At 46.3% G+C, this 15652-nt stretch overlaps 1 protein-coding gene across 2 annotated transcripts in view; it reads right to left on the reverse strand.

Moving 5' to 3' along the window:
* The window catches only part of PRICKLE2 (prickle planar cell polarity protein 2), a 195311-nt gene extending 180691 nt beyond the window's left edge, over positions 1 to 14620 (reverse strand). Inside the window, exons 1-2 of one of the 2 annotated variants that reach the window (XM_073350993.2) lie at positions 14519 to 14620; positions 13936 to 14021 (exon numbers count right to left, since the gene is read on the reverse strand). In XM_073350993.2, coding sequence (XP_073207094.2) covers positions 13936 to 14021; positions 14519 to 14560 — 128 coding nt within the window. In that variant the 5' untranslated portion in view covers positions 14561 to 14620. The remainder of the gene's footprint in view (positions 1 to 13935; positions 14022 to 14518) is intronic. The other variant, XM_073350998.2, reaches the window with a different exon arrangement.
* Positions 14621 to 15652: the final 1032 nt, after the last annotated feature.

Consider the following 15652-nt stretch of genomic DNA (forward strand, 5'->3'; position numbering starts at 1 on the left):
GCTTTAGCCATGCTCCAGGGGTTCCCAGAAGTATTCTCCCTGCAGGACCTGAGAAGTAGAAAGTAGGAAGGGGGAAACCAAGTGAGAACACCTGGGAGGACACTCTTGAAAGGGTCCAATGTACACTCCCTCCCACAATGTTCCCAGAGCCCCTCCCCACCAGCCACAACCCAACCCAGCTAACAGGCTCCCGTTTGGGCTCACAAAGCACAAGGTATGGGATTCTTGAAGTGAGCTGTAGCTCACGAAAGCTTATGCTCAAATAAATTGGTTAGTCTCTAAGGTGCCACAAGTACTCCTTTTCTTTTTGCGAATACAGACTAACACGGCTGTTACTCTGAAACTTGGAGGCTGACAGTGAGTCAAGCAGAATTAGAATCCATGAGTTCCCTGCTCCCAGTCCTGTGCTGATTCCATTAGACCACAGGGCTTCCCAGGATAGGTCTACGCCGCAAATGAAGTCTGACTGCAGTGTGGGTAGGCATATCCCCTGCTAGCTTTCATCTAGATAGCATGGGCAACAATAGCAGAGAAGACAAGAGAGTGAGGAACCTGGAGCAGGCCAAAAACCCAAGTACTTACGGTCCCCAGAGGGCTTGGAATGGGGCAGCTAGCATGCACCAAAGCCTGCATGGGCCACATCCTCACCACCACTGCTACCCACGCCAACTGGACGAAAGCTGGCTCGATCATGCACTGCAATCATAGAATCATAGAATATCAGGGTTGGAAGGGACCTCAGGAGGTCATCTAGTCCAACCCCCTGTTCAAAGCAGGACCAACACCAACTAAATCATCCCAGCCAGGACTTTGTCAAGCCTGACCTTAAAAACTTCTAAGGAAGGAGATTCTACCACCTCCCTAGGTAACGCATTCCAGTGTTTCACCACCCTCCTAGTGAAAAAGTTTTTCCTAATATCCAACGTAAACCTCCCCCACTGCAACTTGAGACCATTACTCCTTGTCCCGTCTTCTTCTACCACTGACAATAGTCTAGAACCATCCTCTCTGGAACCACCTCTCAGGTAGTTGAAAGCAGCTATCAAATCCCCCCTCATTCTTCTCTTCCGCAGACTAAACAATCCCAGTTCCCTCAGCCTCTCCTCATAAGTCATGTGTTCCAGACCCCTAATCATTTTTGTTGCCCTTCGCTGGACTCTCTCCAATTTATCCACATCCTTCTTGTAGTGTGGGGCCCAAAACTGGATACAGTACTCCAGATGAGGCCTCACCAATGTCGAATAGAAGGGAACGATCACGTCCCTCGATCTGCTCGCTATGCCCCTACTTATACATCCCAAAATGCCATTGGCCTTCTTGGCAACAAGGGCACACTGCTGACTCATATCCAGCTTCTCGTCCACTGTCACCCCTAGGTCCTTTTCCGCAGAACTGCTGCCTAGCCATTCGGTCCCTAGTCTGTAGCTGTGCATTGGGTTCTTCCGTCCTAAGTGCAGGACTCTGCACTTATCCTTATTGAACCTCATCAGATTTCTTTTGGCCCAATCCTCCAATTTGTCTAGGTCCCTCTGTATCCTATCCCTGCCCTCCAGTGTATCTACCACTCCTCCCAGTTTAGTATCATCCGCAAATTTGCTGAGAGTGCAATCCACACCATCCTCCATATCATTTATGAAGACATTGAACAAAACCGGCCCCAGGACCGACCACTGGGGCACTCCACTTGACACCGGCTGCCAACTAGACATGGAGCCATTGATCACTACCCGTTGAGCCCGACAATCTAGCCAGCTTTCTACCCACCTTATAGTGCATTCATCCAGCCCACACTTCTTTAACTTGCTGACAAGAATACTGTGGGAGACTGTGTCAAAAGCTTTGCTAAAGTCAAGAAACAATACATCCACTGCTTTCCCTTCATCCACAGAACCAGTAATCTCATCATAGAAGGCGATTAGATTAGTCAGGCATGACTTTGTGCCTCAGGGTGTGTCTACACCACAAAGGCAATCACACCCGCCTTTGTGGTGTAGACACACCCTGAGGCACAAAGTCGATTTACAGAATAAGAAAATTTAAATAAACAATTAAAAAAACCACAACGTACTCACCTATAGATGGCAATAAACCACAGTTGCACTACCATGAGCCACAAAGCCAAATGACAACTGCAACAATCAAGCCCTTAAGCTGGTGTAATTAAGGCCAACTAAAAGCCTCACAAAATGTGTACGCCTTACCAGTTTAAGGACAACCACACCAGGACTCTGTCAGAATACTAGAGGAAGTTATTAATTATTATAGCATTACAGACAATTACCTAGAGACTTATTGTGCTTGGCACTGTATGTGTGTGTACACCCACCCACACGTGCAAAGATGTGGTTCCTTTCCCAAAGAGCTTGCAAAGTGAAGAGAAAACAGTGGGAGAAAGGAAGTATTATTATCCCCATTCTCCAGATGGGAAATTGAAGCATCATAGAAGAGATCTGGAATTTAATCCAGACCACCCCACTACCAGCCCTGTGGCTTAACCGCAAGATCATCCTTCTTTTATGGAAGAATGTGCCACACTGAAGGACCTTCAAGTCTAAGGAAAAAGACCTTATCCTGGAAAATTCACTCCTAGGAATTGGCAGCAAGAACACCTGAGACAATCTCAACTGCTTCTACTAGCCAGGAGAGAATCAGGATCCAACTCTGCTCTGAGTGACACCAGTTTTACACCAGCCACATCCCATCTCTTGTGACCTCACAGGAATAATTCCCAATTTACAGCAGCATAAGTCGGAGGAGAATCAAATCTTCAATCTCTTATATCAGAGGCCTTCAAACATCTTTGCAACATGGACCATATCTTAATACAGAGAAAAGTTGTCTCGTGGATATCTCCCACTGACAATGCCACAGACACCCTCTCCTTCCTATTTGTTATCCCATAATGTCCTGGTGGCAACTAAAGCCATTATTTCCAGTGAAAAGTAATACGGGGGAAATACTGTACGTATTTTTAGTTGACTTTGTCACAATGTGGCACCTAGAAACAAAAAATTGCCAGCATCATGTGGGCTGACAGCTCTCCAGGGCTCTCCACGGAGTGCTGGGAGGGCCACCAGTGGACCACAGTCTGAGAAACACTGTTTCAGTAAATCACATCCTTTAGACGTCTTTGTACACCCTTTTAATTTTTAGCTGTGTTTCTCTTCTCTGTACCTAGGTATTTTTCTCACCAACCCACTAGTATTACTCTGAATCTTTTCATTGGGGGGGGATCTTGAATTGCTAGTTTAAAAAACACTCTGCTATCCTAGAGCAGTGGTTCTCAAACTGTGGGGCGCGACCCCATTTTAATGGGGTTGCCAGGGCTGGCTTAGACTTGCTGAGGCCCAGGGCCAAAGCCAAAGCCCAAGCCTGAGGGCTTCAGTCCTGGGCATTGAGGCGAAGGTTATAAGCCTCTTGCCTGGGGCTGAAGCCCTTGGGCTTCAGCATTGGCCCCCCCGCCTGGGGCAATGGGGCTTTGCCCCTGCCCCCGCCCCCACCCCCACCCGGGGTGGCAGGGCTTGGGTGGGCTCAGGCTTTGGTCCCCCTTCCTGTGGTGCTGTAGTAATTTGTTGTCAGAAGAGGGTTGCAGTGCAATGAAGTTTGAGAACCGCTATCCTAGAGGAATAGCTCCCTTGACAAAACACCTCTCTTGTCAACAGGCTACAAATGTCGCTGTAAGAAACCTTCCAGAAAAGGATCAGCTGTGAAAACCATCAAACCATAAGAATATGAACCGTTAAATAAATAGGGTCAGCTACAGCCAATGTTCAAGTGATCTGAATGAATGAATGAAGGGCTATTCGATCACACAAATATTTGGTCAGTGATGGCTGAACTAACTTCCACCATCCAGGATGGCTCTCTGCTTCTGAAACATTGGATGCTTCTCAAGAGATTGCTCCCACTGAGGGTACTCAGCCCCTTCCATGATTAATCTTTCATCTCTCATTGAGCCATGGGGCACGTGAAGTGCTGATGATAAATACGAGGCCCAGGCCCTGTCAGGAAATAAATGGTAGCAGGTAGCCAACTAAACATTGTTACTATGCAAATCAGAAACCTGACTTGAAAATTAGAACAATATCTGCAACAGAGCTACAGAAGGGAACTTTGCTACAGAGCACTGGGACTTCACCAAAGACTTCTTATGAGGAAATATGTGAGATGCCTTCAAATCCATCTACCAGCTGAATACCCTCAACAAGTGCACAATAAAATATTGCAGAATTCAGATCAAACTTTGATCAAAGCAACCACCCTCCCCAAACAAAATTCTCCCACTTCACAAGTTCGCCAACTGCTGCTGATCAGTTCTTTTCATACCAAGCATTACTTAGTTTACATGCACCTAGGACAAAACAGCCCTGATTCCTGATTGTGGATTCTAAGCAATACAAATTAATATCACACTAAGGGGTAAAACATGTCTTCTCAATTACTCGTAGGAGGCAATGCCTACTCAGCACAGCAAGAACCCTTCATCTTCAGGGGGTAGAAGAAATAAGAAAACTGACTGCCTTCCCTCCAGCCCCCTTGAGAACTTGGTCCAGCAGGCAGACTATCTGAAGCATCAACATTGTTGCTGCAGGAGAACCGCATGAAACAAAATGTAATTGCCACCATTTTTTCCTCCTGGCACCCCAGAAAGGAGAGAGGCCAGGAGTCAAGGCTATGAGATCCTTGGGGAAAAGGTGCAATATTGAAAAACAAGCCATGCTAACAGGCAGAGCCACTGAAACCTCATCCAGTTCCACAAAGGCCTTATGAGAAGGTAGGCACTGATTTATACCTGGTAATCAAAGAATTATTTAATAGTCACAGATTCTTGTTCTTGGCATCCAGAAATTTGCACACTGCACAGTACTAAGAGTAAGTCTTCTCCAGACATGGAATTCCAGGTGATGTCTTTCGCAATAACGGGCCCCAATTTTCCAGTGCAGATTTTAGGCAATTTGCCAGAGATGGGGATTTTCATCTCAAAAATTCAAGTCCAAATTACCACCAATCAAATGGACTTGTGCAAAGGTCTAAATGGAAAGTAAAGAACTTTACGAAGAAAACTTTTGACAGTGGGGGTGATTTGTATAAACTTTACTGGTTTACTGAAGTACACCTCTGGAGAATGGCTTTTCTCCAGCTCAGCAGTTAATGGAAAGAAGGATCCAATCTAATTCACCAACTTCCTGAAATCTCATCACAATGAAGCCGTCCGGAAGACGAAAGAAAATCAGAAGTGGAAGCAGAAAGACTGTTTTGACAAAAGAGCCCATGATCTTCCATCTCTTAATCATCTACAGAAGGGAGCTTTGCTACAGAGCACTGGGACGTCACCAAAGGTAGGTTCTTATGAGGAAATATGTGAGATGCCTTCAAATCCATCTACTCCTCAACAACCCAGGAGATAGATTATGCCTCAGGAATCACACATCTCTTACTTCCCTACCTCACAGGGTGCTGTAAGGACACACACATTAAAAATTGTGAGGTGCACAGCGGCCCATGTAAGTACCATAGAGAGATCAATCATATTAACACTGTTTTTTCCGATGAAAACTTACAGAGAGAAGTCATAAAATAATAAATTAGGTCCCAATACTACAAACACGTCTACACATGCTTAACCTAACACATGTAAGTAAATGGGACCATTGAACTCACATGCTTAAAGTTACATGCGTGCACAAGTATCTTGCTAAATCAGCGTTTTTGTCTGTATTGCTCAAGAGCACCACAATTTAGTTTCTAGTTTGTGTCTCAGAACAGAAGGCTGAAAAACAACTTCAGCTTTGGCAAGAAAGTTATTTTCCCCTTTTTAGGGCTTAGCAGTTGATAGATCAGTTTTACAATAACTGAAGACAAAAGTATGTTAAAAGTAAATGTTTTTCTTAGAAGCATTTTATAGTGTTCAATAAAAATACATTAATTTAGATTTGGTCAGTCATTTGAGTTGAACACGACTACTACTGTATGTCAGGTTTTGAAGTGGTAGCCATGTTAGTCTGTATCTGCAAAAATAACGAGGAGTCCTTACGGCACCTTAGAGGTAGATTTGTTAGTCTCTAAGGTGTCACAAGGACTCCTCGTTATGTTTATTGTATGTCAGGGCATTAGTTTTCTTCCAGGGCTTTATAATACATACACACAGTTAAAAAAGAAACAAACAAATATAAATTCTCACAGGTATGTGGAGATAAAATTAACCCCAATGGGGCAATTTAAGTCCTGGCGTAAAGTCAATGGGCTAAAGCAGCAATTCCAATGTATCCATAGTATGTCTACACTGCAATTAGACACTTGTGGCTGGCCAATGCCAGCTGACTCAAGCTTATGGGACTCTGGCTATGAGACTGTTTAATTGCAGTGAAGACTTCTGGGCTTGGGTTGCAGCCTGAGTTCTGGGAGCCTCCCACCTTGCAGAGTCCGAGAGCCTGGGCTTCCAAGGCATTTAACGGTGTAGAGCAAGAACATGCAGAAATTAATGCTGATAGACTCAACATTAACTGCAGAGGATATATCATCACGTAGAACAGCGTTCCATGAGATAGACCCTTTTTTACTCACTCCTATAGAACCCCCGAACACATGACAAGTCCAAGGAATGGCTTCTGGAGATGAGAATGGAAGGGTATTCACGGTCATTAGGTTCAATATTCTTCTCACCGGTACAGTTTTGTCTATTTCAGCAACCCACCACAAAAACTGAATAAGATAACATGGCCTTGAGTTACTGAAATGGAAGTGATACGAACAGAAGCTCATACAGGATAAGATTGTGTAAGGTATGCTCATGGTCTCCAAACTAAAAGCCGTAGAAATAAAAATGCAAGGATGTGTAGAATATCTGAATTCTAAAGGAGACAGAGATGCAAAGCATGTTATTCATGAAAGGAAACAATTGCAAGCAGTGTAAAAAGGCTGAAAACATATGGAAGCAATAATCTGTATTTTCTTTCTCTTTTTTTTCTTTTTGAAACCAGAGACAAATGCTTCAGAATTCACAGTTATTCATTCATGTGCTACACTGAAAACATTGTTGTTTCTGCCCTGTGGAAGCTGCACCAGTAATCAAACTGAAGACCAAAAGCCGGCCAGGGAAGTGTACATTTCCAGGGAAGAATGTGACTCCAATATATGCAGATTTGGGTTATGCACAAATATACAATTACTAGTTATTTTATTAATTATTAATGGTATGTTAGTCCCTAGGACAGTGGTTCTCAATCAGGGGTACATGTAGCCCGGGGTACACGGGTACATCACCTCATCTCGATATTTGCCTAGTTTTACAACAGGCTACATTAAAAAACACTAGCGAAGTCAGTACAAACTAAAAATGCATACGACGACTTGTTTATACTGCTCAATATGCTGTACAATATTTCTATTCCAATTGATTTATTTTATAATTATATGGTAAAAATGAGAACTACGCAATTTTTCAGTACTCATGTGCTGTGACACTTCTGTATCTTTATGTCTGATTTTGTAAACAAGTAGCTTTTTAGTGAGGTGAAACTTGGGTACACAAGACAAATCAGATGCCTGAAAGGGGTACAGTTGTCTGGAAAGGTTTAGAGCCACTGCCCTAGAGGACTCAGCTGAGATCAAGGAAAAGGCACTGTACAAACACACAGTAAGAGACAGTCCCTACCCACAAAGAATTTACCATCCAAGTAAAGCAGACAAAGGTTGGGCCTGTCACACACAGAGCCTAGGTGATTTCCCTGAGATCACACAGCAACTAGGCGTCTTGACTCCCAATCCAGTACTCTGTCCACTAAATCATGCCACCTTTATATAAATCTAGGGTCCTCTTTTCTTGAGGCATTGTACGCTTTATAAGCACAGTGAATGCTTTCAACAGTTCTCTCCACAGGATTTCATTCATTAATGTTAAACATTACCAAACTGAGAAACAAATGGTTTCCCTTCTTTTAAAGATTCTGCTTTATAGTGTCTTTTTAAGTACTGGGCAATGCTTGTTACATAAACATAAGCCAAAGTTATAGAGACTGTAAAATAGTTTAACAGGCTCCTTGAGGAGAAGTGGAACTCTTGACCATCAAACTATGACTTAGGGGGGAAAATGTCACCACATGTTACAGGGACAAGAATTCAATAAACACCACAAATGTGATTTCACAGTGGCAGTCAAAAACTAAAAGCATTAGCATCATTTTTATGGCACATTTATTACTACTATTTAAAGCTCTTGCAAATGAAAAGCATAACTATGGCAACAAAGATTTTCTGCAAGAGTTTGGCTAATTTTAAAAATACTATCTATCTTAGGGTTTTATACTGCCACCTGTCAGCACGGTGTCTGGGCGCCTTCCATGTAAAATCAATAGCAACAGCGAAGTCTCTAGTGGACTTAATGGAGTGTCTGGCACTTCTCCATTTAAGAACATAAGAGTGGTCATACTGGATTAGACCAATGGTCCATCTAGCCCAGTATCCTGTTTTATGACAGTGGCCAGTGCCAGATGCTTCAAAAGCAATGAACAAAACAGGACAATTCTGTTTGGTCATCCCCTGTCATCCACTCCCAGATTCTGACAGTCAGAGGCTTAGGGACACCCAGAGCATGGGATTGTGTCCCTGACCATCTTGGCTAGTAGTCACTGATGGACCTCTCCTCCATGAACTTATCTAGTTATTTTTGAACCCAGTTATAATTTGGCCTTCACAACATCTCCTGACAACGAGTTCCATAGGTTGACAGCGCGTTGTGTGAAGTATTTCCCTATGTTTATTTTAAAGCTGTTGCTTATTAATTTTGTTGGGTGACCCCTAGTTTGAAAGTAAATGACAGTTTAAAGAGGTAAATAACACTTGCCTATTCTCTTTCAATCATGATTTTATAGACCTCTATCGAATCGCCTCTTTTGTCTCTTTTCCAATCTGAACAGTCCCAGTCTTTGAATCTCTCCTAATATGAAAGCTGTTTCATAACCCTAAACATTTTTGTCTCCCTTTTCTGTACCAGTACTAATATCTCTTTTTTGAGATGAGGGTGACCAGAACTGCACGCAGGAGTCAAGGTGTGAACATACCATGGATTTATACAGAGGCATTATGATATTTTCTGTCTTATTATCTATCCCTTTTCTAATGGTTTCCTAACATTCTGTTGGTTTATTTGACTGCCAATGCACACTGAGTGGATGTTTTCAGAGAACTATCCATAATGATGCCAAGATCTCTGTCTTGACGGGTAACAACTAAATTAGATCCCATCAGTTCTTTACTGGATCAGGCCTATGGTAAGATGAATATGCATGGAGAAATTATGAGGTTAAAACTCTGCTTGGAATAGGGGTTTTTTGTGTGTGTGGGGGGGAAGACTGGGTGGGGGGGCTGGAAATAAAAGGGGTGTTTGAATTGTGAGGGTCACTGATGGTGAAAAGACTCTCTGAAAGGGGAAACATCTAAACAATACAGGGCTGTAGATGATACACCAAAATCAGGCAACGTGTGGCAGTATGCGTGATTGTATTCAACAGTATATTTTAAAAGCGGTAGGAAAAGCAATTTCAAGTATAACTTTCTCCAATGTCCATGTGAAAGGACTATCAAAAACTTCAGGGTGGCGAAAGCAGCAGGATCCCTTGTCCTGATTGGTACCCATTTGTCAACTTTAAGGTTTGCATATTCATACTAATTGTATTAGGAATAGGGGATAAATTCCCTTCCCTTTTCTCTCCTCTGACCACCTCTTTTGCAGGCTTTTCTTCAGCCAGACATTATGCACAAGACACTTCTAATGGCTATTCATTCACTCAACTCCAGAGACAGCTTTATTTAATGCAAAGCTTGTTAACAAGTTGAATGGCAAGTAGTTTAATGTAATGCAGATCTGATTAGGAAACAGCAACCAGAATCCTAAGGAGTTGGAGATTTTATTGAATAAGATTTCACTTTCTCACACAACGCCACCTTTCAAGTACCAGCCTATATTAAATACTGAATGAGTAATCTGTTGTTTACATTACTGGTAATTTTCAGGAACATGGCCATACACAAATATTTGTCTTTTTATATCTTTAGTACACAGTCTACTGTAATTAAAAAAATCATGTTATTAAAGTAAAAAGTCACTTTGCTGTTCAAGACCACTGAGAAATTGCAGGTTACAGTAGCTACTGTTTGATAGTCATGTCTTTGGAGGACTGCAGTGCAGAATTGATGTCTAGTGATGACTAAATTCAGTCTTGATTCTTTTAAATAAAATAGTCTATTTTTCTTGTGGCACCTTCGAGACTGACAAATTTATTTGAGCATAAGTCTCTAAGGTGCCACAAGTCCTCCTTTTCTTTTTGCGGATGCAGACTAACACGGCTGCAACTCTGAAACCTGTTTTTCTTCTCTTTTTGCGAAATCATTGCAAACTGAAAATTTAAATTCTCAATTTACGTGGGGGATCAGTGACGCACAAACTTCCATGGGCTTCATATGGGTATTGTGCATATATATATAAGGACCCAAATTTAAAGAATATGTTGCATATGATTTATTCTAACTTGGATCCATTGAAATACATATTAAAAATGCTGGCACATTAACAGAGAAAATCCACAAGCTTCCATGAATGTGACATTGTAATGTAAAGATACCATTACAACAATTCATTCATCATGATAAATCAAGATTTTTTTGAAAACCCCTTTCCTTTTTAATTATTATTTCACTTCCTTTAAATTAGAATGGCGGTCTTATTCGGAAGGCAGAAATAGTTTGGAAGAATAGGATTTATTTATGAATGGTTTCCTTCAAACAGGAAACATGCATATGCTTCCAAGAATGATCATTTCAATCAATAATCAAAATCAAACCCATACCTGAAAAAAGTGACTTTCCAATTAATGTAAAAGCATAAAAATCTCTGAGATCTGACAAGACACAACTTTGCTTGCTTGTTAACATGGACATATAGATCATGCCCCAAACTGCAGTTAATTAGAAAACACACAATTCCACATAATTATCTATAAAACACAAAGCTTGCCTCAGCAACTGGGATGAATTCCACTTTCAGCGTCTGCATGCTTATAACTTCCTCTCTCCCTGATCTATGCTGTAAATTCCCATCTCTGAAGCCCAAGTCCAATTTACATTTATCAGCAAAAGTACACTGTTAAAGGATTACAAAAAGGCTTACGAACCTCTAGTGGTTAATTGATATGGGCTTGTATCCTTAATCCGTACATCCCCTTGAAAACTATTGTTTCTTTCAATTTCACCCAGCAGTTTAATATGTTCATGAACATCCCCAGTACTAGTTAAATATACTTTTTTCCATATTCAGCAGATCTATTCTCCCGTGAGTGTGTGACCTACAAAAGTAACTGTTATTAATATTTGCCTACTTATAAGTCCTAGGCACTAATGGGAGAACAGACCTCTAAAAGTAAAATTGAATGTATGTCCACTGTATATATTTATTTAAGTAGGCAAATTAGCTGGCTTCATTTTACTTGATTATAGATTCATACATTTAGGCAATTCAAAATAATTATATGGGAGCTGGTACAGTCACCAGTATAACAAAACAGCTAAAAGAGGTTCTAACTTATGCACATGGGCTATTAACATAAGAATATAAAAACGCCCAGACTGGGTCAGACCAAAGGTCCATCTAGCCCAGTCTCCTGTCTTCCGGCAGTGGCCAATGCCAAGTGCCCCAGAGGGAATGAACAGAACAGGTAATCATCAAGTGATGTCACCCATTCCCAGCTTCTGGCAAACAGAGGCCAGGGACACCATCCTGGCTAATAGCCATTGATGGACCTATCCGCCGTGTACTCATCAGGTTCTTTTTTGACCTTGAACTTATCTAGTTCTTCTTATTCCAGCAGCCAGGGACAGCCAGAGTGCGCAGTACAATTGCCACACACCCCATGTCCTTGGGAACATCCTGCACTGGCTGGAATAGAGGCAATGCGGAAGCTCCAATGTGAAACAAGGTAGCCAACTGCCTTGCATTGCTAGAGCATTAGAAAGCAGCTGGAGCAGGAGTCAGAATCTGGCCCACTGATTTCAATGGATTTACTCCTGACATTCACTGGTGAAAGAGAGATCAGAATCAGGCCTTCCATTAGGATGCAGGAGATAACTCCCTCCACTGATATGGCAGCCTTTCCTTTAGAGCCAACACCATCTCACTCCCAGTCTGCCAGAAACCCTCCGTCAGGCTTGGAAATTTTGAGAGAGGGCGGCTGCTGCCATGTTAGTGCAAGCTGATGGCAAACCATTCATCCACCGAGATGTGTGCAATTCCATTGGTGGTGGCAAACAGCATCACCAGGTTGTGACATTAGGGAAAAAATGGCCTGCCAAGATGTTGAGAAGTAGCTGCAGATTTTTACATAATGAAAACCAAACCTGGACCCCACACAGCGATTTGTGATGGTTAGAGATGGTAACCTTGAGAGGTGCCTCCATCTTCATGTAACATATTTATAAGGTCTCCCTGCCTCTTTCTGACATTTTGAAGCACCTTGCAAGCTTCTGGGACAATACCAAGTACCACAAACCTGAGATCTGAAGATGCCTTTGACAGCTAACAAAAGCCTGTATAACCCCTGGAAAAAGATGCACGGGGTGACTGTACAAATATATTATGACGCAAATGTGGCGGATGCAGAGTATGGGAAAAGCAGCAGGACACGGCAGCTGCCTCAAGAGAACAAGAGCAAGTGCTGGGCACACTGCTTCCGTCAAAGGTTGGGGCGTGCAGCCAGGAGAGCAGTCACCATGGGAAAAGGCTGCCCGTAGCCCTCAAACCTGCTGTACGGGACAGACACTGGGTCGTGGGGCATAATTGCTCATTTGTACATTGAGAAACGCCCAGTAAGGGGCAGGCTGGAGTGGAAGAGAGGAAATATCCTGCCTGATGTTTAGTATCCTGCCTCAGTTTGGACCCAGATTTGCCTCCATCCTACCCAGATCTTGCAGCTTTCACTATTGTCAGTAGGATATAAACACAGGATTAAACTGAGGATATAGAATCATAGTGGAAGGGACTTTCAGGGGTCATCTAGTCCAGTCCCCTGCACTCAGGGCAGGACTAAGTATTATTTAGACCACCTCTGACAGGTGTATGTCTAACCTGCTCTTAAAAATCTCCAATGATGGAGATTCCACAACCTTCCTAGACAATTTATTCCAGGCATCGTTCATGCCAAATAAATTAACCCAGCTACTTCCAGCATCATGTCGTTCATGTCCCTCATTTTGAGTCTGCTGTTCCCTCTGATGAGGGACACCCAACTGTCAGGGGGATGGCAGAAACCACAAAGATGAGTTGGGCATGTAGTAAGCAGTGGCAGCTGAGCGGGCAATTCAGAAACAAGCAGCCAGGGACCATCATTCTAGCACAAGATGGGGGAGGAAAGAAGTGCTTAGAAATGTTGGCGTTCCTCTTGCTCTGGGTGTAGGATGGATTTCAGTGCTTTACAATCCCAATGCCTAATATCACAAATCCACCTGTGCCCCAGGGAGGGAAGCAACTTGCTTATGAAGAAGACCAATCCGCCAAACATGACAGGCAAGGGAGCTAGGGTCACAATTCAACATTCACAGCTGATTTATATAAATTAAAAAAAAAAAAAAACCCACGGTGACATTTTCAAACTGGAGATGAACTGTAAAAGTTCTGAAGCACTGTCTCAGTGAAAGGAGAATGAAACCCCAGCCACAAGACACTGAGCTAAGCATGGCTGTTCAAACATGGGAAAGGAAGCTCCCAGGGCCACAAGCCTCACTGAATGGCGCACCCGCTGCTGCAGCTCCTCTTTGAGCCTTCAGGTGGGAAAAAAAAGTGAGGAAATTCACCCACACAAATCACCCCCTTTTGCACCCCTGCAGTGAACTTTGCGGCCTGCCGTTGTTTCAGTTAACCAGGAAACTAAAAGATTCAGGGGTTCCTACCTCCATTTATGCAAGGCAAACCCCGGGCACTGGTCACCACATGCGTTGCAAGGCTGTCCTCTCTCCGGCTCGCCCAAGGCAGTCAGCTTTAAAAAAACAACACCACCAAACAAGAAAGCAAAGCAACGTGTTTCCCCCTCCAACCCTAAACCCGAGTCTTCCCACCCCACCTCCCCCCGCTGCTGGCCAGGGCTCCGATCGGAGCGCTTTGCTCCCACCCAGGTGACGCGAAAGCAGGTGGGTTTGGGAGGTGCCCCGGCGAAACGAACGGGCCAGGCGGCGCCTCCGGGCGGCTCGCCCCGGACAAAGGCGAGCGAGCCCCGCTGGACGCGGCTCTGGGTCCGTGCCGGGGAGCCTCCTTCTGCGGCACCTGCGGCGCGCGTAGCGGGGGCGGACTCCGGGCAGCGGCCGGGATCCGGAGGGGCGGCCCGGGCTCGCCGCAGCCCGCACCGCGCCGGGGCCAGGGAGGGCGGCTGCCCCGGGGCCAGCGCGGGGCGCTCCCCGCCAGCAGGTGCCGGACCCCGAGCCCTGGCTGCAGCGGAGCCCGGGGAGCCGGCCGGGGGCGCGGGCAGGGCGCACTCACCGATCTGCCGGAGAGCCGCTTCCGAGAGCCCCGGCCGAACATGGCAGCGCCCGGCGCCCGGCGCTGCGGCTCCCCGCCGCCCGTGTGCGAGAGATCGCGGCCGGCACAGCCCTGCGCCCGCAGCCCGGCGAGCCAGCGCCCCGCCTGCCTCCCACTCGTTCCCCGGCTCCCTCCCCGGGCTCCTAGCCCGGCCCGCCCCGCCTCTGGCCTGCCCCTCGTCCGCTCCCGCCCTGCCCCTGCCCCCTTTCCGCTGCCCCCGCCCCGTCCTGCCCCTCGTCCGCTCCCTGCCTGCCCCCTTCCACTGCCCCTTTCCACTCCCTCCTGCCCCTCGTCCGCTCCCGCCCTGCCCCTGCCCCTGGCCTGCCCCCTTTCCGCTGCCCCCGCCCCGTCCTGCCCCTCGTCCGCTCCCTGCCTGCCCCTGCCCCTGGCCTGCCCCCTTTCCGCTGCCCCTGCCCCTCGTCCGCTCCCTGCCTGCCCCCTTCCACTGCCCCTTTCCACTCCCTCCTGCCCCTCGTCCGCTCCCGCCCTGCCCCTGCCCTGCCCCCTTTCCGCTGCCCCCGCCCCGTCCTGCCCCTCGTCCGCTCCCTGCCTGCCCCTGCCCCTGGCCTGCCCCCTTTCCGCTGCCCCTGCCCCTCGTCCGCTCCCTGCCTGCCCCCTTCCACTGCCCCTTTCCACTCCCTCCTGCCCCTCGTCCGCTCCCGCCCTGCCCCTGCCCTGCCCCCTTTCCGCTGCCCCCGCCCCGTCCTGCCCCTCGTCCGCTCCCTGCCTGCCCCTGCCCCTGGCCTGCCCCCTTTCCGCTGCCCCTGCCCCTCGTCCGCTCCCTGCCTGCCCCCTTCCACTGCCCCTTTCCACTCCCTCCTGCCCCTCGTCCGCTCCCGCCCTGCCCCTGCCCCTGGCCTGCCCCCTTTCCGCTGCCCCCGCCCCGTCCTGCCCCTCGTCCGCTCCCTGCCTGCCCCCTTCCACTGCCCCTTTCCACTCCCTCCTGCCCCTCGTCCGCTCCCGCCCTGCCCCTGCCCCTCGCCTGCCCCCTTTCCGCTGCCCCCGCCCCGTCCTGCCCCTCGTCCGCTCCCTGCCTGCCCCCTTCCACTGCCCTTCGTCCGCTCCCTGCCACTGCCCCTCACCTACCCCTACCCG

The sequence above is a fragment of the Lepidochelys kempii genome, chromosome 7, assembly GCF_965140285.1.
Source record: "Lepidochelys kempii isolate rLepKem1 chromosome 7, rLepKem1.hap1, whole genome shotgun sequence".
Classification (NCBI taxonomy): Eukaryota; Metazoa; Chordata; order Testudines; family Cheloniidae; genus Lepidochelys; species Lepidochelys kempii.